General features: G+C 44.1%; 1 protein-coding gene across 1 annotated transcript; it reads right to left on the bottom strand.

Annotated features, from left to right (window-relative positions):
- Nucleotides 1-2451: 2451 nt before the first annotated feature.
- On the bottom strand, nucleotides 2452-22767 carry MFAP1 (microfibril associated protein 1). The gene is made up of 9 exons (XM_038009916.2): nucleotides 22484-22767; nucleotides 15101-15320; nucleotides 12527-12656; nucleotides 12080-12267; nucleotides 10832-10940; nucleotides 10570-10730; nucleotides 7330-7489; nucleotides 3303-3392; nucleotides 2452-3201 (listed from the first exon to the last, which is right to left on the bottom strand). Exons 1-9 carry the CDS (start codon nucleotides 22560-22562, stop codon nucleotides 3019-3021), a joined length of 1320 nt encoding a protein of 439 aa, XP_037865844.1. The 5' UTR covers nucleotides 22563-22767; the 3' UTR covers nucleotides 2452-3018.
- Between the last annotated feature and the right edge of the window lie 28 nt (nucleotides 22768-22795).

Here is a 22795-nt window from a genome sequence, read left to right on the forward strand (position 1 = left end):
GGCAGGACAGTCTCATTCATCTGACTAGCTCTCAACAGTAAATAAGGTACATCTGGCGTCTCAGCAGAGTTACTGTACTCAAATGGCATGTGTCTCCAAGACAGCTTATGAATATCTAAAAGGTCAGCTACCTGCCTAGGAGCCACTATATATATAGATAGATGTAAGTTATGAACCCAGTTCATAGGCCACCTTGAGTTAGAATTTTGGTACCTACAACATGCTTGATTTCGAGTGATTAAAAAAAAAAAGAATTTGGCTGGGCGCCGTGGCTGACGTCTCTGATCCCAGCACTTTGGGAGGCCAAGGCAGGCAGATCACGAACTCAGGAGTTCGACCAGCCTGGCCAACACGTGAAACCCCATCTCTACTAAAAAGAGAAAAATTAGCCAGGCCTGGTGGCGGACACCTGTAATCCCAGCTACTCGGGAGGCTAAGGCAGGAGAATCACTTGAAACTGGAAAGCGAGAGGTTCCAGTGAGCTGAGATCACGCCACTGTACTCCAGCCTGGGTGAAAGAGTGAAACTCCATCTCAAAAAAAAAAAAGGCCGGGCACGGTGGCTCACACCTGTAATCCCAGCACTTTGGGAGGCTAAGGTGGATCATGAGGTCAGGAGTTCAAGACAAGCCCGGCCAACATGGTGAAACCCTGTCTCTACTAAAAATACACACACACAAAAATTAGCCAGGTGTGGTGGTGCATGCCTGTAGTCCCAGCTACTCAGGAAGCTGAGGCAGAAGAATCACTTGAACCAGGGAGGTGGAGGTTGCAGTGAGTTGAGATTGTGCCACTGTACTCCAGCCTGGGTGACGGAATGAGGCTCTGTGTCAAAAACAAAAACAAAACCAAACAAAAGTAATCCCAACACCTTGGGAAGCTGAGGCAAAAGGATCACTTGAGACCAGCCTGGGCAACACAGTGAGACTTCGTCTCTACTGTCCCCCCTCCCCCCCGCCAAAAAAAAGAATTTAGATGCCTGAGGGTTAGAACATGGTAAGACTAGAAGATATCAAAGGTTGGGCCAGGTGTGGTGACTCGTGCCTGTAACCCCAGCACTTTGGGGAGGCTGAGCTGGGAGGACTGCATGAAGTCAGGATTTCCAGACCAGCCTGGGCAACATAGCATAACCTTGTCTCTACTAAAATTAAAAAAAAAAAAAAAAGCCAGGCATAGTGGCATGTGTCCACCTATGGTCCCAGCTCCTCTGGAGGCTGAGATGGATTTGCTTGAGCCTAGGAGGTTGAGGCTGCAGTGAGCTGAGATGGTGCTACTGCACTCCAGCCTGGGTGACAGAGCAAGACTGTCTCAAAACAAAAATTGATTGGTATTCAAATTCTGAGCCATAATACATTCTACCTGCCATTTCCTATCCTAGAGAGAAGGTAATTTTACTTTAAAGGTTAATCAGGGCCAGGTGTGGTGGCTCACGCCTGTAATCCCAGCACTCTGGGAGGCCAAGGCCGGTGGATCACCTGAGGTTAGGAGTTTTGAGACCAGCCTGGCCAAAATGGTGAAACCCCAGCTCTACTAAAAATACAAAAAAAATTAGCTGGGCATAGTGGTGGTGGTGGATGTCTGTAATTCCAGCTTCTCAGGAGGCTGAGGCAGGAGAATCTCTTGAACCCAGGAGGTGGAGGTTGCAGTGAGCAGAGATTGTGCCACTACACTCCAGACTGGGCAACAAGAGTGAAAATCCGTCTCAAAAAAAAAAAAAAGTTAATCAGCTTGGACCAAGTCACACTTGTTGAACTAGTTTCCTCAACTATAAAACTGTAACAGCCCCGGCCAGGCACGGTGGCTCATGCCTATAATCCCAGCACTTTGGGAGGCCGAGGCGGGTGGATCACGAGGTCAGGAGATCGAGACCATCCTGGCTAACACGGTGAAACTCTGTCTCTACTAAAAATACAAAAATTAGCCGGGCGTGGTGGCGGGCGCCTGTAGTCCCAGCTACTCAGGAGGCTGAGGTACTCCAGCCTGGGTGAGAGCTGTCTCTTTTTAAAAAAAAAACAAACAAACAAACAAAAAAAACCCCTATAACGGCCCCTGAGTCTGCTGTATGGACACTCAAATGGCAGTTACAGACATTTCTCCAAAAGAATTTTAAGGCCTTACCCTCATTCTGACTCTAGGATAATTTTTAGATTGTATCTCACACAACAGTGTCTTGTACGTATGTTCATCTTTATGTATTTACCACCTCATAGTAATTATTTCCATTCATTTTTATCGTACGACACTAAACTATTTGATTCCTCCAGTGGGACATTTAAAGGATGTGAAAGGCCTTGGTCTTCTCAAACACATCTGTATTTGCTCATGGAATAAATCCAGATGCAACCTAAAGCCCAGCTAGTACCTGAGCTTGTTTCTCACATCAAAGGGAATTATCAAAATGTGAAACACCTGCCTGACAATTCTGTTATCTTTTACTTCAATAGGCAATTAATACTTGTCAGCCTGGACAATTTATTTCCAGTATCATGCTAAAAATCTCCTTGTTGTGTGATTCTTTTATTTCTTGACATGCACACATACATGGATAAAAAAGTATGTACACCTAGAAAAATGGACTCCAAGCAAAAATGGAAAACATGTTTCCATAAGCTTAGATTTCCTGGTATATTACTCCTAAACCTAAGGTAGAAGTAATGCATTGTTCACTTACATGCCCACTTTTCTAACCCAAGCTAAGGGCTGGAAAAAGAAACTCAGAACAGTCCCAAGTAAATATGGGAAACCATAGCAGTGATAAAACCTAAGATTTCTCAGAAATAGTCTTAAGTGGGAAGCCTCTAATCCTACCTGGACAGTGCTTTCCTGTGGGTTTCTCAGCATGAGTCCAAACCTCACAAAGCACCTTCAAAGTCTGGGCTACCCAGTATCACAAGTATAGCAGTAGGTCCAATAGCTGGATACAGACAGGGGCCAAGGAAATAATGAAAAAAACAAATCAGGGACCAGATGCTGAGACTTCCCCTTGTGTTCCACAGTTGGAAGAACATGCAGCTGGACCCTAGGTAGTTTTCCGCTTCTTGGCAGATGGCCGCTCAAATACATCGCGTACCCCAGCTGCCTTTTGTTTGAAGAACTTTGTGTTCTGGGCACTCTCTTGGCCCCAAGCTGAGTCAAAGGAGGTGGTATCTTGATCCACAAGGTGAGTGTATTTGGTGCGACCTGAGCGTCCAAAGTTCTTGACCTGACGGAAGGACGGATCATGAGTTACACCACCAAACAAACCATGCCTCAGCTATCAATACATTACTTTTCTCTCTGTCATGTTATTAAAGTTCCCCATACCTGCATGACTTTAGGAAGAATGGTTTTATTGAAATGATCCTCCAGGGTAGGAGCGCTGAAATCTCTCTTGTATACTTCTTCATCCTCATCCTGTATAAAAAAAATCTTATCAATCTTGTGGCTTTATTTCCTATATATTCAAACCACAAATTTATTAAACTCTACAATGAGGGATACAAAGAAAGCAGAGGGTATTGAGCCTTTCTTCAAGAGCTTACATCTAACTGAAGAGACGATATTTTTTTTTTTTTCTAAGACAGATTCTCGGCCTGTTGCCCAGGTTGGAGTGCACTGGTGCAGTCTTGGCTTACTGCAACCTCCGCCTCCCGGGTTCAAGCAATTCTCCTGCCTTGGCCTCCTGAGTAGCTGAGACTACAGGTCCATGCCACCACACCCAGCTAATTTTTTTGTATTTTTAGTAGAGGCGGGGTTTCACCGTGTTAGCCAAGATGGTCTCGATATCCTGACCTTGTGATCTGCCCGACTTGGCCTCTCAAAGTGCTGGGATTACAGGCGTGAGCCACCACGCCCAGCCAAGATGATATTCTTTTTCCTTTGTTGTATTGTCTTTTTTTTTTTTTTCCCTGAGGCAGGGTCTCATTCTGATGTCCAGGCTAGAGTGCAGTGGTGTCATCACTGCTCACTGCAGCCTTGACCTCCCAGTATCAAGCGATGCTCTCACCTTAGCCTCCTGAGTAGCTGGGACTACAGGCACATGCAACTATGCCTAATTTTCTCCTTGAGTGTAGATGTGTCTTGAGGGTTGGCTTATTCTCTCTGCACTCAGTGTGTTAGTTTACTCATGTGACTTCAACTCTGCATAGGCCTCTCAAATCTCCAATCCTGGATTTTCTACTGGCTTTCATATATCGTAAGTTGGATATTTTATTGGTAGTTGAAACTCATGTCTAAAGTGAAAACCATTTATTAATACCTAACCTTTCCACATCAACCTCCTCTCTTTAACTTTTCTGTTAGTAGGACCAGCATACTCTTCGATTACCTAGATTCAAAACTGAGTAAGTGTGCATTCGATCAGTTGCCACATCTTACAAACTCTTATCACCTGGGTTATTAGTTTTCCCTACTATCAGTCTTACATACTGTCATTGCACTGATGTTTCTAAACTGTAACTCATTATAATCTTTGCCTGGCCCAAAAAACTTCAGTGGTTCTCTAGTAAATGAATGCAACTCCTAGGCTGGGCGCAGTGGCTCATGCCTGTAATCCCAGCGCTTTGGGAGGCCAAGGCAGGTGGATCACGAGGTCACGAGCTCAAGACCAGCCTGACCAACATGGTGAAACTGTCTCTACTAAAAATACAAAAAAATTAGACCTGGTGGCGCACACCTGTAATCCCAGCTACACAGGAGGCTGAGGCAGGAGAATCGCTTGAACCCAGGAGGTGGAGGTTGCAGTGAGCTGACATCGCACCACTGCACTCCAGCCTGGGCGACAGAGTAAGATTTCATCTCAAAAATAAATAAATAAATGAATACAACTCCTCTGTGTAGTAATCAAGGCCAAATATTATACAGCCTTAATCCACTTTTTCAGTTCTCTTTGCCACTTCCCTTCACAGCTGATGCTTTCTGCCTCCACTCCTGCTGGTCTCCACCTGGAATGTCTTCACAGCACTGAATGTCAAAAAGTCTATACATCTTGGCTGGGCACAGTAGCTTACGCCTGTAATCCCAGCACTTTAGGACACTGAGGTGGGCAGATCACCTAAGGTCAGGAGTTCAAGACCAGCCTGGCCAACATGGAGAAACCCCGTCTCTACTAAAAATACAAAAACTAGCGGGGTGTGGTGGTACACGCCTGTATTCCCAGCTACTTGGGGCACTGAGGCAGGAGAATTGCTTGAACCCGGGAGGCGGAGGTTGCAGTGAGCTGAAATCATGCCACTGCACTCAAGCCTAGGTGACAAAAAAACAAAAAACAAAAAAAACTATACATTTTAAATGCTTAAATGTTACAACCTTTATGTCAACCCTTTCAATCTTCTACCAAATATAATATCTCTCTCGTCAGAACTCCTACAGTACTTTACTCTTACTTATGTTAGTGATTATGTATTCTCGCTAACATACCTTTGCATAGTATATGCACTAAAGGTTACCTACTCAATGAAATAAACAACATTAGTAAGGCTGGATCCAGTTGCTCTTGCCTGTAATCCCAGCACTTTGGGAGGCCAAGGTGGGAGGATAGTTTGAGCCCAGGAGTTTGAAACCAGCCTGGGCTACATAGCAAAACCCCATCTCTACAAAATAAAAAAAAAAAATTAGGTGTGGTGGCACACACCTGTAGTCCCAACTACTCAGGAGGCTGAGGCAGGAGGATTGTTTGAGCCCAGGAGAATGAGGCAGTAGTGAGCCATGACTGCACCACTGCACTCTAGCCTGAGTGATAGTAATATCACAATGCTGTGATACAGATTTATAAACACATATGCTGAAGGAATTAAAAATACCACTATCTTGTTTAAGAAAGACTTTAAAAAAAAATTTCTTTTGAGACAAAGTCTTGGTCAGCCACCCAGGCAGCAGTGCAGTGGCACGATCACAGATGACTGCAGCCTCAACCTCCCGGGTTGAAGCAATCCTTCCACCTCAGCCCCTCGATAGGTGGCACTACAGGCATGCACCACCACGCCTGGCTAATTTTTGTATTTTTTGTAGAGATGGGGTTTTGCCACATTGCCCAGGCTGAACTCCTAGGCTCAAGTGATCTGCCGGCCTTGGTCTCTCAAAATGTTAAGATTACAGGCATTAGCCAATGTACCCGGCCCACCAAAGGACTTTCACATACACTTTTCTCATGTATCTTAACTAGCAATGAACTGCTTCTCTAAGAAGCTTGATTATTAAAGCTGTGAATTGCTTAAGCAAAGAAACTTTATGATCGAAGCAGTTCAAGAATTCATAATCTCCACTGAATAGAAAGCCACATCTGCTGGAAAACTACGTAAGCAGACAGTTCCTGCTAATCAGATAGACCTGAAACTGATTTTGGAGGGTGGTAGGGAAGCTACCACTGAAGTTTTAACAGCATCTGCAGTGAAAGGCAGGAATTCAGTTGCAGTGGGGATATTTAGAATTTGCCACACAGCACTTGAAAAAGCTAGTCTAGTTTTTGGTACAAACTGCTTTAACACTAGAAAATTATAATAAACCATACAGGATTAACAGATTGCTATTTTGATCTTAGTCTTTATATGAAAAACAAAGATGATGGCCCTCCACCTAATGGTTACAGAATAAACCATTCTTTTGTTTAGTTACTCTTGGGTACTGTCAGTTCAGAATGAAGTGAACTTTCTACCACACAAAAGTGAATTAATGTAAAGCTATTTGCAGAGTTTGGTTTTCACAAAGTGGAGGACCCAATTCGTCCCCTATCTATACAGATCACTTCTCTATTTCATTTCATCAATTTATCTAAGGCTGAGGACAATGGCTCATGCCTGTATTCCTAATACTTTGGGAGGCTGAGGTGGAAGGATTGCTTGAGGTCAGAAGGTTAAGACTAGCCTGGACAACATAGTGAGACCTGGTCTTTATGAAAAATTTTTAAAAATAGCAAAAAAAGAAAAAAAAAATGTGCCAGGCATGGTTGTGCATGCTTATAGTCCCAGCTACTCTGGAGGCTGAAGCAGGTGTATCCCTTGAGCCCAGGAGGTCAAGGTTGCAGTGAACTATAATCGCACTACCGTACCCCAGCCTGGGTGACAGCAAGACTCTGTCTCTCAAAACAAACAAACAAACAAACAAAAAGGCTATTACATCATTTCCTCCTTTTGAGAGTTGGAGCCAAAAGAGAGAACAGTTGATGCTACTTCTATAATCCAATTGCTGATGCTTTTCTCTGAGTTTATATTGTTCAGAAGGAAAAAACAAATGAGAAAGCTGACCATTGGCAAGTGGAAATAACATTCCAGAACATTCTTGAAGAGAAAAAATAATTCAAAGTTTCTGAGTTATTCCTACTGCCCAATTTTCTGACTCTCTTTTCACTTCTTACCATGAAGAAGGCACCCCGGTGATAATACTTCTGTAAGAACTTATATTTGCCCTTAACAGCTTTGTTGGTAATGACTTTGCCATTTGCCCGAAGTTCAGCTCTCCTCTCTTCCTCAGTCAGGTTTCGCATGCGTTCAATTTCTGCTTTCTCCTTCTCAAGCCTGTCCAGGGAGCAAAACAATTTATTGGTACTGTTACAGCTTCAGAAAGACCAAATTATCGAAAATAACAGTCCCATGTCATTTCAAGTATTAGTCACCTTCTTTAATTCTAGTCATTGCCTATTAGGAATCAAGATCAAGAGCTCAATAAACAAAAGGGCGAGTTAGTCTTCATCATGTTTGCCAGACTAGGTATTGCCAACTTCCAAAAGTTGATTCTAGCTCTTTTGACATTCAGACATACTATTATTGCTGGGTTTTGCAACACTACGAATTCTCTTTCCCTAAAAGGTCTTCTTAGCTTAAAACAAAACAAAACAAAACAAAAAAATCAGTGAATTTAAAATAACTGTCCAAGGCTTTGCTGGTATTCCTTTATGTAAGTGTATCATAATCATATAGGTGCTTGCATGTCACAAACCAAAGATTACCATCATTAATTAGATTGTAGTAACTTTTTTTTTTTTTTTTTGGTGACGGAGTCTTGCTCTGTTGCCCAGGCTGGAGTGCAGTGGCGCCATCTCGGCTCACTGCAAGCTCCGCCTCCCGGGTTCACGCCATTCTCCTGCCTCAGCCTCCCAAGTAGCTGGGACTAGAGGCGCCTGCTACCACACTCGGCTAATCTTTTTGTATTTTTAGTAGAGATAGGGTTTCACTGTGTTCACTAGGATGGTCTTGATCTCCTGACCTCATGATCCGCCCACCTGTGCCTCCCAAAGTGCTGGGATTACAGATGTGAGCCACTGCGCCCGGCCAGATTGCAGTAACTTTTTAGCCAGTGTTGGGGAGAGAGGGGGGTGATATCCCTTTTCTCCAAAAATATGCATATACACACATAATTTTGTGTACAATTTTATTTTATTTTTTATTTTTTTGAGATGGAATCTCATTCTGTTGCCCAGGCTGGAATGCAGTGGCACAATCTCGGCTCACTGCAACCTCTGCCTCCCAGGTTCAGGCGATTCTCCTGCTTCAGCCTCCTGAGTAGCTGGGATTTACAGGCGTGTACCACCATGCCTGGCTAATTTTTGTATTTTTAGTACAGACGGGGTTTCACCATATTGTACAGGCTGGTGTCAAACTCCTGACCTTGTGATCTGCCCACCTCGGCCTCCTAAATTGTTGGGATTATAGGCATGAGCCACCATGCCCAGCCTCGTGTACAATTTTAAAGGGCACTTGGACTCCTACTCCTTCAGGTCCAGGATAAAAACCTTAGAAACTACAGGCTGAGGGCCAGGCGTGGTGGCTCATGCCTGTATTCCCAGCACGTTGGGAGGCCGAGGTGGGTGGATCACCTGAGGTCAGGAGTTCAAGGCCAGCCTGGCCAACATGGTGAAACCATGCCTCTATTAAAAACACAAAAATTAGCTGTGTGTGGTGGCATATGCCTGTAGTCCCAGCTACTTGGAAGGCTGAGGCAGAACTGCTTGACCCCCAGCGGGTGGAGGGGCCAAGATTGCGCCACTGCACTCCAGCTTGGGCGACAGAGTGAGACTCCGTCTCAAAAAAAAAAAAAAAAAAAAAAAAAAAGAAAAAAGAAACTACAGGCTGAGGATCGAGTTATCTATTTATTGTGTGTAGCTCATATTGAGGCAAGTTTTTTTTCTTTTTTCCAGATAAGAGTCTCACTCTGTCACCTAGGCTGGAGTGCAGTGGCGCTATCTCAGCCCACTGCAACCTCTGCCTCCTGGGTTCAAGCGATTCTCTTGCCTCCACCTTCCAAGTAGCTGGGAATAACATGCAAACACCACCACACCCGGCTAATTTTTGTATTTTAGTAGAGATAGGTTTTCACCATGTTGGCCAGGCTGGTCTCGAACTCCCAGCCTAAAGTGATTCGCCTGCCTCAGCCTCCGAAAGTGCTGGGATTATGGGTGTGAGCCACCACGCCCAGCCTAGAGTTATCTATTGATGGTTTCCTTTGTAATCTGGGATTACCCTCTTATACCTAATAATTTATAGGAATGAGTGACGCAGCTCAGAAATGATTCTGCTTGGGCCGGGCGTGGTGGCTCACGCCGTAATCCGAGCACTTTGAGAGGCCAAGGCAGGTGGATAACCTGAGGTCACGAGTTTGAGACCAGCCTGACCAACATGGTGAAACCCTGTCTCTACTAAAAATACAAAAATTAGCCAGGTGTGGTGGCACATGCCTGTAATCCCAGCTACTTGGGAGGCTGAGGCAGGAGAATCACTTGAACCCAGGAGGCGGAGGCCACAGTGAGCTGAGATTGTGACACTTCACTCCAGCCTGAGTGAAAAGCAAAACTCCACCTCAAAAAAAAAAAAAAAAAAAAAGATTCTGCTCTAACATAGTGTAGATTATTTAAGTGCCACAAATGCTTCCCCTCACAGTATGCATGCCCCTTTTCAAAAAGTATGACTTTGCTGCTTCTCCTATCCAGAGGTGGAGTCTGTTTCTCCACCTGCTTAAAGCTAGGTTGGCCTTGTGACTTGCTTTGACCAGTATGTGGCAGGATTGATGTATGAGTTCTGGAACCTAAGTGTCAGAAGACCTTGCCCTCTTAGAATGGTATCCTGAGACTGCTATGTAAGGAAGCCAGTCTAACCCAATGAAGGATAAGTGAGGCATCCTAACTGATAGCCACCACCTACTACTAGACATGTGAGTGAAGCCCTTTTAAGTTTCTAGCCCAGTCAACTGTCTAGCTGGATACAACGACATAAGTGAGCCCACGTGAAATCAGTAGAGGAACTGTTCAGCCAACCTCCAAAATTGTGAAAAGTAATTGTTTTTTCAAGTCACTCAATTGTGGGTTGGGTTGTACACAGTAAGAGATAACTGCTAACAGTTACTAATTTTTGTGTCTACTAGGAAACTAAAGGGAGCACTGGCTGGCACTCTATTACGGACACACATCGACAAAGTGTGTTTCTCTTCCCTGATTTCACTGTAACAAGTGAAACTCACATTCCAATTATAGGAAACTCACCCAGCAGCCAGAACTCTGAAGATGGCCAGAATGGAACTCACAGTAGGTAATGAGTCTCAGAGCTATCCTACTAGAAACCTGTTCCACTAGCAGCATTAACTCTAGGCTCATCTTTTTACTCACGCTTCTCGATCTTCTCTATCCCTCTTGATTCTTTTTAGCTCCCGAACTTTCCATGCCTCATATTCCTCCTCGTCATTTTCATCATCAGTATTGAGTGCATCCAGTGCAGCCAAGGATCGCTTGTTCTCTTCCAGCTCTTTCTTGGTTTCCTCTTCGACAATCTAGATAAGGAGAACAATTTGGCTTGGACTTCCTTACTCTCCTCAGACAAACCTGATTACACTATTTCTTGTACTCAATCCTTGGAACCACTCCCCAGTACCTTGAGTGTGTACTTGCGCCTCTCCTCTGCCAGGCGTTTTGCTTCCTGCTCCAGCTCCTTCTGTTTCAATGCTTCGGCTTCACGTTCTTGAACTGTCACTCGGTCCTTCCTGCATCACAGAGGTCCTGTTAATTGCCTAAAGTCCTTAGAGTGGAGTGCTTTGTTCCCCTAGACCTAGTCCCATCCAAATCAGACGAAACCAAACTCTTTGGCTCTATTATTTTCAAAGAGCAAAAAAACGTTGAGTCATCCCAAGTCTTTTTTTTTTTTTTGAGATGGAGTCTCACTCTGTCTTCTGTGCAGTGGTGTGATCTCAGCTCACTGCAACCTCTGCCTCCTGGGTTCAAGCAATTCTTTGCCTCAGCCTCCCGAGTAGCTGGGATTATAGGCGCCTGCCACCACACCTGGTTAATTTCTTTGTATTTTTAGTAGAGATGGGGTTTCACCATCTTGGCCAGGCTGGTCTTGAACTCCTGACCTCGTGATCCATCTGCCTCAGCCTCCCAAAGTGCTGGAATTACAGGCATGAGCCACTGTGCCCGGCCATCATCCCAGGTCTTTGGGGCACTAAAAATCATGTTCATCTTTGAGAACTGCCTGGACAGCAAAGAACCTGCTGGCCTGTAAGTAGTAGGATTTCTAGCCATCAAGAAAGGAATAGGAATTTGCTCGTTGAGTTTAATTTTGTGTTTAAAAATATATGGCCTTGGCTGGGCGCGGGGGCTCATGCCTGTAATCCCAGCACTTTGGGAGGCTGACGAGGGCGGATCACCTGAGGTCGGGAGTTCGAGACCAGCCTGACCAACATGGTGAAACCCCCTCTATACTAAAAATACAAAATTAGCCAGATGTGGTGGCACATGCCTGTAATCCCAGCTACTAGGGAGGCTGAGGCAGGTGAATCGCTTGAAACTGGGAGTTGGAGGTTGTGGTGAGCAGACATGACGCCATTGCACTCCAGCCTGGGCAACAAGAGCAACACTCCGTCTCAGAAAGAAAAAAAAAAAAAAAAAGGCCTTGGACAGATATATGCTCTATAACTGAAAAAAGAGATGTGAAAACAAACTCAGGTTCTCTGCTAACACCAAGATACTCCTCAGCAGCTCATCTGGCAAGGCTACAGCACTAGCAAAAGCACTTTCACTCAGTGCTTAGATTTCAGAATAGCAGAACAGAAAACAAACTTTTGTTTCCACGCCTGGAAAGTGGTAATTAAGTGGATTCAGATCTGGCTTGTGAGATACTTACTTTCGAATGAAGACTGGCTTAAGGCGAGGCTCCATCTCATCTTCACTGTCTGTGTACTCTTCATACTCAGACTCTGATTCTGACTCCTCTCCAGAACGTCCCTCATCTTCCACTTCCATGACTTCCATCTCTTCATTTTTTCTCTCCTGTGCTCGCTGACGCATCATGCCACGCCGCCGTTCTATTTCCTATCAAGTCATATATGTAAGCCAGTCAGTCAAATGGCCTATGGCTTTTTGTTTTAGTCTCATCAAACCCAACAAATTCAAATGTAAAAAAATACAACTTACTACCATTCTATTTTTAGTCCTATCCCAACAAACAAGGAACATGATCAGAGTCCTGCCAAAAGCAGTGATCTCATGTTTTTAAGGCTTCAACAAATGAGCACTGGCATCAACTTTTTCTTATATCCAGAAAAAAACTTCCCATGTTCCTTTATCATACCTCATCATCAATTTCCTCCTCCTCTTCTTCACTGCTATCTTCTCGTTCCATGCGCCAAGCATCTCCTTCTACTTCTGAGTCACTCTCTCCTACCACTTCAGGTTCCACTATTTTCCGATGTCGAGCCAATCTGAAAAACAGTATCTCCAAATGTAACACCAATGTCATAAAAATGAAGTAGCATCAACCGCATTTCCACAGCCACACAGTACATTATGTTTGCCTTCATTAATACTGAAGTCTTTTTTTTTGAGGCAGGGTCTTGCTCTGTCACCCAGGCTGCAGTGCAGTGGTGCGATCTTGGCTCACTGCAACCTCTGCCTCCCAGGCTCAAGTGATCCTCCCACCTCAGCCTCCTGAGTAGCTGGGACTATAGGCATGCCAGCACACATGGCTAATTTTTGTATTTTTTGTAGAGACGGGGTTTTACCATGTTGCCCAGGCTGGTCTTCAACTCCTGGACTTAGGCAATCTGCCCGCCTTAGCCTCTCAAAGTGCTGGGATTATAGGTGTGAGCCACCATGTCCATCCAATATTAAAGTATTGAGGTGGGGGAAACTGAGGTGCAGATTAAAGAAACTAGACTAGGATGTCAGAGCAAATAGTCAAGTTGGGCCTGAAATACTAAACGTATGTTGAGGCATCCTAAGGCACCACAGCAAACCAGCAAACTCATAGGGATGCATTGGGATTTTTTTTGAGACAGAATCTCACTCTTGTTACCCAGGCTGGAGAGCAATGGCGTGATCTCGGCACACCACAACCTCCCCCTCCCAGGTTCAAGCGATTCTCCCTGCCTCAGCCTCCTGAGTAGCTGGGATTACAGGCGTGCACCACCACACCCGGCTAATTTTTGTATTTTTACTAGAGAGGGGGTTTCGTCATGTTGGCCAGGCTAGTCTTGAACTCCTGACCTCAGGTGATCGCCTGCCTCGGCCTCCCAAAGTGCTGAGATTACAGGCGTGAGCCACCGAGCGTGGCCTGCATTGGGATATTTTCAATAGCTCAAGGTAATTCAGTTTCAACATTAAGTCACACTACATTCCTTTTGAGAATATCGTATCTTCGTGAATTGGGTTTTGGTGGCTGCTGTGGTAAAAAGTAAGTATAGTGTGAAAATCAATATAAAACAAGACATGAAAAAGTGACAGTGCTGATTCCAAGGTCTGAAAGGCTGTCAGTGTCCAATAGGCACACAAATTCCACTAGTAACTGTGGTTATGTGAGAATGAATAAAAGTGTTTTTTCCCCCATGGGCACTGTAATTTTATTTATTTTTCTTTTTTTTTTTGAGACGGAGTCTCACTCTGTCACTCAGGCTGGAGTGCGGTGGCGTGATCTCGGCTCACTGCAACCTCCGCCTGCCAAGTTCAAGCAATTCTCTGCCTCAGTCTCCCAAGTAGCTGGGATTACAGGTGCCCACCGCCATGCCTGGCTAATTTTTTTGTATTTTTAGTTGAGATGGGGTTTCACCAAGTTGGCCAGGCTGGTCTTAAACTCCTGACCTCGTGATCCACCTGCCTCGGCCTCCCAAAGTGCTAGGATTACAGGTGTGAGCCACTGCGCCCGGCCATGGGCACTGTAATTTTCAAGTGGCAAAGTTATTAAGACATAAATACTTATTAAGTTACTTGGCTCTAACTACTTACTAACTAAAATAAACAGAACTGTTTTGGCCCAGGAGCTCTGTGAAAAAACCCCTGGGACAATTATGAACGGTGAAAGTTCAGGACCCCTGGTCTGCTCTATTAAGGTAATGTCTCAATCAGTAAATAACATACAAAATCCCTCACTGGCCGGGCGCGGTGGCTCAAGCCTGTAATCCCAGCACTTTGGGAGGCCGAGACGGGCGGATCACGAGGTCAGGAGATCGAGACCATCCTGGCTAACACGGTGAAACCCCGTCTCTACTAAAAACACAAAAAACTAGCCGGGCGAGGTGGCAGGCGCCTGTAGTCCCCGCTACTCGGGAGGCTGAGGCAGGAGAATGGCGTGAACCCGGGAGGCGGAGCTTGCAGTGAGCTGAGATCCGGCCACTGCACTCCAGCCTGGGCGACAGAGCAAGACTCCGTCTCAAAAAAAAAAAAAAAAAAAAAAAAAAAAAAAAAAAAATCCCTCACTGGTAGGCTTTCTACAATGAGACCTTTATGAGGTCTTTTCTCCTGCTTCAGTGTCATTTCCCCTTATTAGCATTTAGAATAAGCAGATGTATAAAATCAATTTACCAAAGTTTATAAAACATCTTTGTGCTAAAAAGACTCCCCTCAACAGCCAACGAATGGTCTGTGTTTTCTATTCCCGTAAGGAGTTGAGTAGGTCCTTTAGGCCAGAAGTAACCTGCTGTTTTCTGAAGCTGCCACTTTGTAACTTTGGTCATGTAACTTTCTTAGCCCCTTTGTGCTCTTAGTTTCCTCCTTTTGTGAAATGGGGATAACAGCACCTATTTCATAAAGCTATTGTATGGATTACAAGAATTAGCAAATGTCAGCTACTTGGCAGTACTATTCAAGTATTAGCTATTATTATTAAGCTGTAGAGGTTCATGTTCAAGTAAAACACAATCACAGACATTACCTCTCTTCCACATCTTCACTAATACGGTTCTGTAAACGCCGTAGCCGGGGATCACTAGATGAATCCTCCTCCTGTTCCTCAGGCTCTGCTTCTTGTTCTTTGGCTTTCTTAATGAACTGAAATTCTTCATCTTCCTCATCTGAGGACTCCATAGGGGCATAGTCTGGCCTCTTTCCGGACACATAACGCTTTACCTTCACTTTTTCCATTGAAATCTCACCTGGGTGAGAAAAATAACTTATGTTTCAGTAGCCTGTTTCTCAATGTGCTTCATCCCATCATGGCCTTTGCAAATAGAGCCCTTTACTCATAGTAGACAAGACTCTAAGCAGGAGAAGAAGAGAGCCACTACCCAACCATCTATCATCTAATAGTGTTTTCCTACAAAGGCCAAGTCATGAGACTGCCTCCTTGTGAAAGCCAACACTGATGATAATGAGGCTTACCTTGAGTACAATGAAGTGGAGGAAGGTAGGCAGTGAAACAGTAGAAAAAAGTCCCCCGCAAAAAGGCAGACTGCATCCATCACAAATTTATGGCATCCCACCTCAACTATACCCTTAAACAAATTATTTGTAACAGTGCCCACCACATAGTAAGGATGATTTCTGCAGGAACATAAAACTAAAATGCTACTCAGGCATTCTTGAAGTTCCCTCTGGGATTTCCACGGCAGCCTTTATAACATATTACCACATGACTCAATATTCTAATCTTACTTATTTCTACCTTCTTTTCCTTTACCTTATGTGTTATCAAACCTGCAAGAGTAGGTAATCTGTTATAAATTCTTTTTTCTTTTTTTTTTTTTTGAGACGGAGTCTCGCTCTGTCGCCTAGGCTGGAGTGCAGTGGTATGATCTCGGCTCACTGCAACCTCTGCCTCCTGGGTTCAAGTAATTCTCCTGCCTCAGCCTCCTGAGTAGCTCAGACTAAAGGCGTGTGCTACCATGCCCAGCTAATTATTTGTATTTTTAGTAGAGATGGAGTTTCATCGTGTTAGCCAGGATGGTTTCCAACTCCTGACCTCAAGATCCGCCCACCTCGGCCTCCCAAAGTGCTGGGATTACAGGCGTGAGCCACAGCACCCAGCCTACAAATATAAACAATTCTAGTGAACAAAGAGAGACAGTGAAAACTAACCAACTTATTTTATGAGTATAACCTTGATAACCAAATTGGACAGTTCAAAGGAAAACTTTAGGTGGATTTCACTTACAAACACAAATACAAAAATATTAAATAACATAAGAGCAAATTTATCCCAGCGATATAAAAACTACCAAAAAAAAAAAACCCGAAACAAAAAACCCCTAAGCCAACACAACTTATCAGAATTTAGCTCAAGACTACAAGAATAGTTTAACCTTAGAAAATTAATGAGGGGGCCAGGTGCGGTGGCTCATGCCTGTAATCCCAGCATTTTGGAAGGTTGAGGCAGGAGGACTGCTTAAACCCAGGAGTTCGAGACCAGCCTGGGCAACAAAGTTAGACCTTGTCTTTACTAAAAATAAAAAAAATTAGCTGGGCATGGTGGTGTATGCCTGTGGTCCCAAACTACATGGGAGGCTGAGGTGGGAGAATCACTAGAGCCCAGGAGGTTAAGGCTGTGGTGAGCCGTGACCACAGCAAGGCACTTACTTCAGCCTGAGTGATACAGTGAGAACCTGTGTCAAACACAAAAATATATATAGCTGGGCACAGTGGCTCATGCTTGTAATCCCAGCACTTTGGAAAGCCAAGATGGGCAGATCAGTTGAGGCTAGGAGTTCGAGACCAACCTGGCCAACATGGCGAAACCCCGTCTCTACTAAAAATACAAAAATTAGGCCAGGCGCGGTGGCTCAAGCCTGTAATCCCAGCACTTTGGGAGGCCGAGACGGGTGGATCACGAGGTCAGGAGATTGAGACCATCCTGGCTAACACAGTGAAACCCTGTCTCTACTAAAAAATATAAAAAACTAGCCGGGCGACGTGGCGGGTGCCTGTAGTCCCAGCTACTCGGGAGGCTGAGGCAGGAGAATGGCGTAAACCCAGGAGGCGGAGCTTGCAGTGAGCTGAGATCGTGCCACTGCACTCCAGCCTGGGCGGCAGAGCGAGACTCTGTCTCAAAAAAAAAAAAAAAAAAAAAAAAAAAAAAAAATTAGCCAGGCATGGTGGCACACACTTGTTAATCCCAGCTACTCAGGTGGCTGAGGCAGGAGAATCACTTGAACCTGGGAGGTGGAGGCTGCAGTGAGCTGAGATCATGCTGCTGCACTCCAGCCTGGGCAACACAGTAAGACTCTGTCTTTAAAAACAAAAACAAAACCCCAAAAATATATATGTAGACATAGACAATGGGAGGGAAGCAATATACTATTTTTACTTTTGTAAATTTCATTTTTATTTGTTATTTTTTAAAAGGTAGAGAAAGGGTCTTGCTATGTTGCCCAGGCTGGCCTTGAACTCCTGGCCTCAAGTGATCCTCCAGCCTCAGTCTCCCAAAGTGCTGGGATTACAAATGTGAGCCATCTCTCCCAGCCTACTACTTTTTAAAGTCACATTTAAAAAAAAAAAATAGATACAGCAGACTTTATAGTTAATGATAAAACAATAGAACCATTCTATTTAGGTATTTATGTATTTATTTATTGAGATGGAGTCTCGCTCTGTTGCCTAGGCTGCAGTGCAGTGGCACGATCTTGGCTCAAAACTGCAACCTCCATCCCCCGGGTTCAAGCAATTCTCCCTGCCTCAGGCTCCTGAGTAGCTGGAATTACAGGAGCCCACCATATGCCTGGCTAATTTGTGTATTTTTTAGTAAAGACAGGGTTTCACCATGTAGGCCAGGCTGGTCTTGAACTCCTGACCTGAGGTGATCCGCCAGCCTCAGCCTCCTAAAGTGCTGGGATTACAGGTGTGAGCCACGACTGGCCAGAAGCATTCTCTATAAAAATCAGTGGGCATCCAGCTGGGCGTGGTGGCTCACGCCTGTAATCCCAGCGCTTTGGGAGGCCGAGGCGGGCGGATCACAAGGTCAGGAAATCAAGACCATCCTGGCTAACACAGTGAAACCCCGTCTCCACTAAAAATACAAAACAATTAGCCGGGCGTGGTGGTAGGTGCCTGTAGTCCCAGCTACTTGGGAGGCTGAGGCAGGAGAATGGCGCGAACCCGGGACCTGGAGCTTGCAGTGAGCTGAGACAGCACCACTGCACTTCAGCCTGGGCGACAGAGCAAGACTCCATTTCAAAAAAAAACAAAAACAAAAACAAAAAATTAGCCAGGCATGGTGGCACACACCTGTAGTCCCAGCTAATCGGGAGGCTGAGGCAGAAGAATGGCATGAACCTGGGAGGCGGAGCTTGCAGTGAGCCAAGATCACACCACTGCACTCCAGCCTGGGCGATAGGGCAAGACTCTGTCTCAAAAAAACAAAAACAAAAACAAAAACAAAAACAAAACAAAAACAAAAACAACAAAAACCCAGTGGGCATCCTAATGTTGTCCCTATCACACCTTCTAGTCAACACTGTATTATGGTTCTAATTTGGGCAATAAGGAAAAGTTATAAGGATGTTAAAGGAAGAAACTGTCATAATTTGCAGATTATATGGTTGTCTTTGTAGAAAACACAAGATAACAAATAGATTAAGCTAAAAGAGTTCAGAAAAAATGCTAGATAAAAAACTTATTTCTAAAAATAAGCATACCTGTACATTAGCAACATATAATCAGAAAGTACAATTTTATTTTTATTTATTTATTTTCTTGAGACAGGGTCTCACTCTGTTGCCTAGGGTGGAGTGCAGTGGCGGAATCATGGCTCACTGCAGCCTCAACCTCCTAGGCTCAAACCGTTCTCCTGCCTCAGCCTCTGAAGTAGCTGGGACTACAGGCGGGCAACACCATGAAGGTCTAATTTAAAAAAATTTTTTGTATAGACAAGGTCTCACTATGTTGCCCAGGCTGGTCTTGAACTCCTGGACTCAAGTGATCCTCTTGCCTAGGGTCTCCCAAAGTGCTGGGATTACAGGCATGAGCCACCATGCCTGACATATTTTCTACTTTTTGAGAAAGGGTCTCACTCTGTTACCCAGGCTGGTGTGCAGTGGCATGATCACAGCTCACTGCAGTCTCAACATCCTGGGCTAAAGTGATCCTCCCTCTTCAGCCTCCCAGTAGCTGGGACTACAGGCAGGTACTGCCCAGGTAATTTTATTTTTTTGTAGAGTATTGTATTTTTTGGGGTCTCGCTATGTTGCCTAGGCTGGAGAGAATACAGTGTTAAAATACCATTAACAGTCACAAGTAATCTATAAGATACTGAGGAATAAATCCAACAAACAATGTACAAGGATTTTAGGAGGAAAAATATATAATTTTATTGAAAGATAAAAAAGATCTAAATAAACGGAGAAATATTTCATGTTCAAGGATGAGAAGATGGCAACTGCACCTGAATTAACCTATAAATGTATAATCTATCATTTTAATGCAATTCCATTAAAAGTTGTCTCCAGGCTTATTCCAAAATCATATGGAAGAATAGGAGGCCCCAAAACACCAAGACAATGCTGAAGAAGAATAAAACTGATGGGCGGCTGGGAAGGAGGGGTGGGGCGTAGTTTACCGGATATGTCACTGACCCAGGAAGTACACAGAGATCAATGGAACAGAGTAGAGAGAAGAAAAACAAACTTATATGAGAACTTGAGTATACTATAGGAATGGCATTAAAAATCAGTAGAGAATGGATGGGCTAATCCATCAACTGAGAAGGGACAACTGGCCAACCATATAGTAAAATTAGACCTCTAACTTCCACCACAGACACAAAAATTCCAGATGGATTAAAGACCCAACTATGAAAAACATATCTTAAATATTTACACTCCTTACTGGACTGTAAGCTTCCTAACTTATAATCTGTCTTGTATAAGTGTGTATTGAATTCAATTTAATATATACAAACACTCAGAAGATAGAAAACCTTTACAATATGAGTATCTGTGATCTCAGTGCAGGCAAGGATTATTTTTTAAACGATATACAAAAAAAAAAAGATAAAACTATAAAAGATCAAGTTGATAAATCTGATAATACTAAAACTAGAAACATCTGTGTAAGAGAAGACTCCATAATTAAAAGACAAGCCAAAAAATGAGGAAAAGGATACTATAGATTTGGAATATATAAAAACAAAGCAAACAAAGTGGGTGACTGACAGAAACAGGTAATTCATAGAAAAGAAAACCTAGAGAGTTTATTAGACACATGAACAAGATGCCCAGCATTGGCTGGGCACAGCAGCTCACGCCTGTAACCCCAGCACTTTGTGAGGCCCAGGCGGGTGGATCACCTGAGGTCAGGAGTTTGAGACCACCCTGACCAACATGGAGAAGTCCCATCTGTACTAAAAATATAAAATCAGCTGCGTATGGTGGCCCATGCCTGTAATCCCAGCTACTCAGGAGGCTGAGGCAGGAGAATCGCTTGAACCCGGGAGGAGGAGGTTACAGTGAGCCGAGATGGTACCATTGCACTCCAGCCTGGGCAACAAGAGTGAAAAAAAAAAAAAAAAAAAAAAAGGCCCAGCATCACTAGTAATCAGGGGAATGCAAATTAGAATAATGACATACCATTTCAACACCTGTCAGATTGGGCAAAAAATGTAAAAATTTGGTATAACTAAGTGTGTAGATGATGAATATATGGGAAATAAAGCTCTTAGGTTCTCTAAGTTTGTTTTCTTTCTTTTCTTTTTTGAGATGGAGTCTTGCTGTGTCAGTCAGGCTGGAGTGCAGTGGCGTGATCTTAGCTCATTGCAACCTCTGCCTCCCAGGTTCAAGTGATTCTCCTGCCTCAGTCTTCCAAGCAGCTGGATTACAGGCATGTGCCATCAAACCTGGCTAATTTTTGTATTTTTAGTAGAGACAGGGTTTCACTATGTTGGCCAGGCTGATCTTGAACTCCTGACCTCAGGTGATCCACCTGCCTCAGCCTCCCAAAGTGCTGGGATTACAGGCGTGAGCCACCAAGCTGGGCCTTAATTTTTAATTTTTTCTGTAGAGATGGGGGGGGTCTCGCTATGTTGCTCAAGCTGGTCTTGAACTCCTGGCCTCAAGTGAGCCTCCTGCCTCAGCCTCCCAAAGTGCTGGGATTACAGGTGTGAGCCACTGTGCTCCACAAATTCTTATGTTCTTACAACTTACTTTGAGGAGCAATTGGCAGCAGGTACTAAATAATGCTAGTATTGGCTACAGAATGACAAATGCAGAACTGTTTTTTTTTTTCCTTTTTTGAGACAGAGTCTCACACTGTGGCCCAGGGTGGAGTGCAATGGTGCGATCTCTGCTCACTGCGACCTCCACCTCCCGGGTTCAAGCAATTCTCCTGTCTCAGATTCCTAAATATCTGGGATTACAGGCACCCACCATCATACATGGCTAATTTTTAATATTTTTATTAGAGACGGGGTTTCACCATGTTGACCAGTCTGGTCTCGAACTCCTGACCTCAGGTGTTCTGCCCGCCTCAGCCTCCCAAAGTGCTGGGTTTACGGGCAGGAGACACCATGCCTGGCTGCAGCACTTTTTTAAACAACCGGACAACCACCTGCCCCTCAGTAGGGAATAAACTGTGGATTACACTTTATTTTATACAATGGAATTCATAAGCTGTTAAGATGAATGAATTAGATGTATAGGGATTAAAAGATAATTCTTAAAAGCCATGTTGAGACTAGACACGGTGGCGTCTACTTAGGAGGCTGAGGCAGGAGGATAGCCTGAGCCCCAGGAGTTCGAGTCCAGCCTGGACAGCATAAGTAAACTTCTGTGGACAGCAAAAAAGGGACCGTATCCCGCACAATGCCCTGCCAACAAGCAGTCTCTATCTATCTATCTATCTAGTCTGATATTATGTATATATTCTGCTATATACTTAAGTTCCTAATTATTAGATTTATATATACTTAAGTTCCTTAGTAATTATTAGACTAATAATACATATATTCTAGTATTTATATGTAATTAGTGATATATTCTAATCATTATATATTAGAACAAAATCATATATTCTAGAATACATGTATTAAACATATATATTGATATATACTTAATTTCCTAAGTAACTAATATTTTAATATATGTAATATACATTATATATATGTAACACAAGTCTAAGGAATTTGTGGAGGCTAAGAGAGGTGCTTGCTGAATATGAAAGCAGGCCACAGGAACAAGATTGGATGCAAGGGGATGGGGGTGGAAAGGTCCAAGAATCTGGGAGCCAGATCTTAAGAGCTGGAGGGGTTGGAGTGGTGTGTCCCAGAGGTCTGGAGGTTGCTGGGGCCGGAAGGGGTTAAAACTCGACTGGTAAGAGGGTGTCAGCACCGTACCTTTCTCATTGCGAACTGGGACGGCCCCAGCCGTAGACTGAATGGGCGGTTGCTTCATGAGAGCGCTTGGGACCGACATGTTGATGGCAGCGACGGTGATTCCCGAAACTTGACTAATTCCAAACAGTGAACACCAACAACGTCAACGAAGAGAAGAAATTCCTTCCACTTAAGTCCACGAACACAGCTGCGCGACCGATAGAGAAACTACTTACGGCTGAGCTAGATAAACCGGAAAAACGTGACGAGAGGATTGTGGGATGGTGGAGGACGTTTGGGCGCCCACAGCTAGGACGTTGAGTGTGTTTCTGC

This window comes from Chlorocebus sabaeus, chromosome 26, assembly GCF_047675955.1.
Source record: "Chlorocebus sabaeus isolate Y175 chromosome 26, mChlSab1.0.hap1, whole genome shotgun sequence".
NCBI classification, from domain to species: Eukaryota; Metazoa; Chordata; class Mammalia; order Primates; family Cercopithecidae; genus Chlorocebus; species Chlorocebus sabaeus.

Coding starts and splice junctions, on each gene's coding strand:
- MFAP1 (XM_038009916.2), bottom strand. CDS start 22,562: ATGTCGGTCCCAAGCGCTCTCATGAAGCAACCGCCCATTCAGTCTACG. Junction 3,393..7,329: donor ACCGGGGTGCCTTCTTCATG/GTAAGAAGTGAA, acceptor TTTTTTATACAG/GATGAGGATGAAGAAGTATA. Junction 3,202..3,302: donor TTCTTCCTAAAGTCATGCAG/GTATGGGGAACT, acceptor TCCTTCCGTCAG/GTCAAGAACTTTGGACGCTC.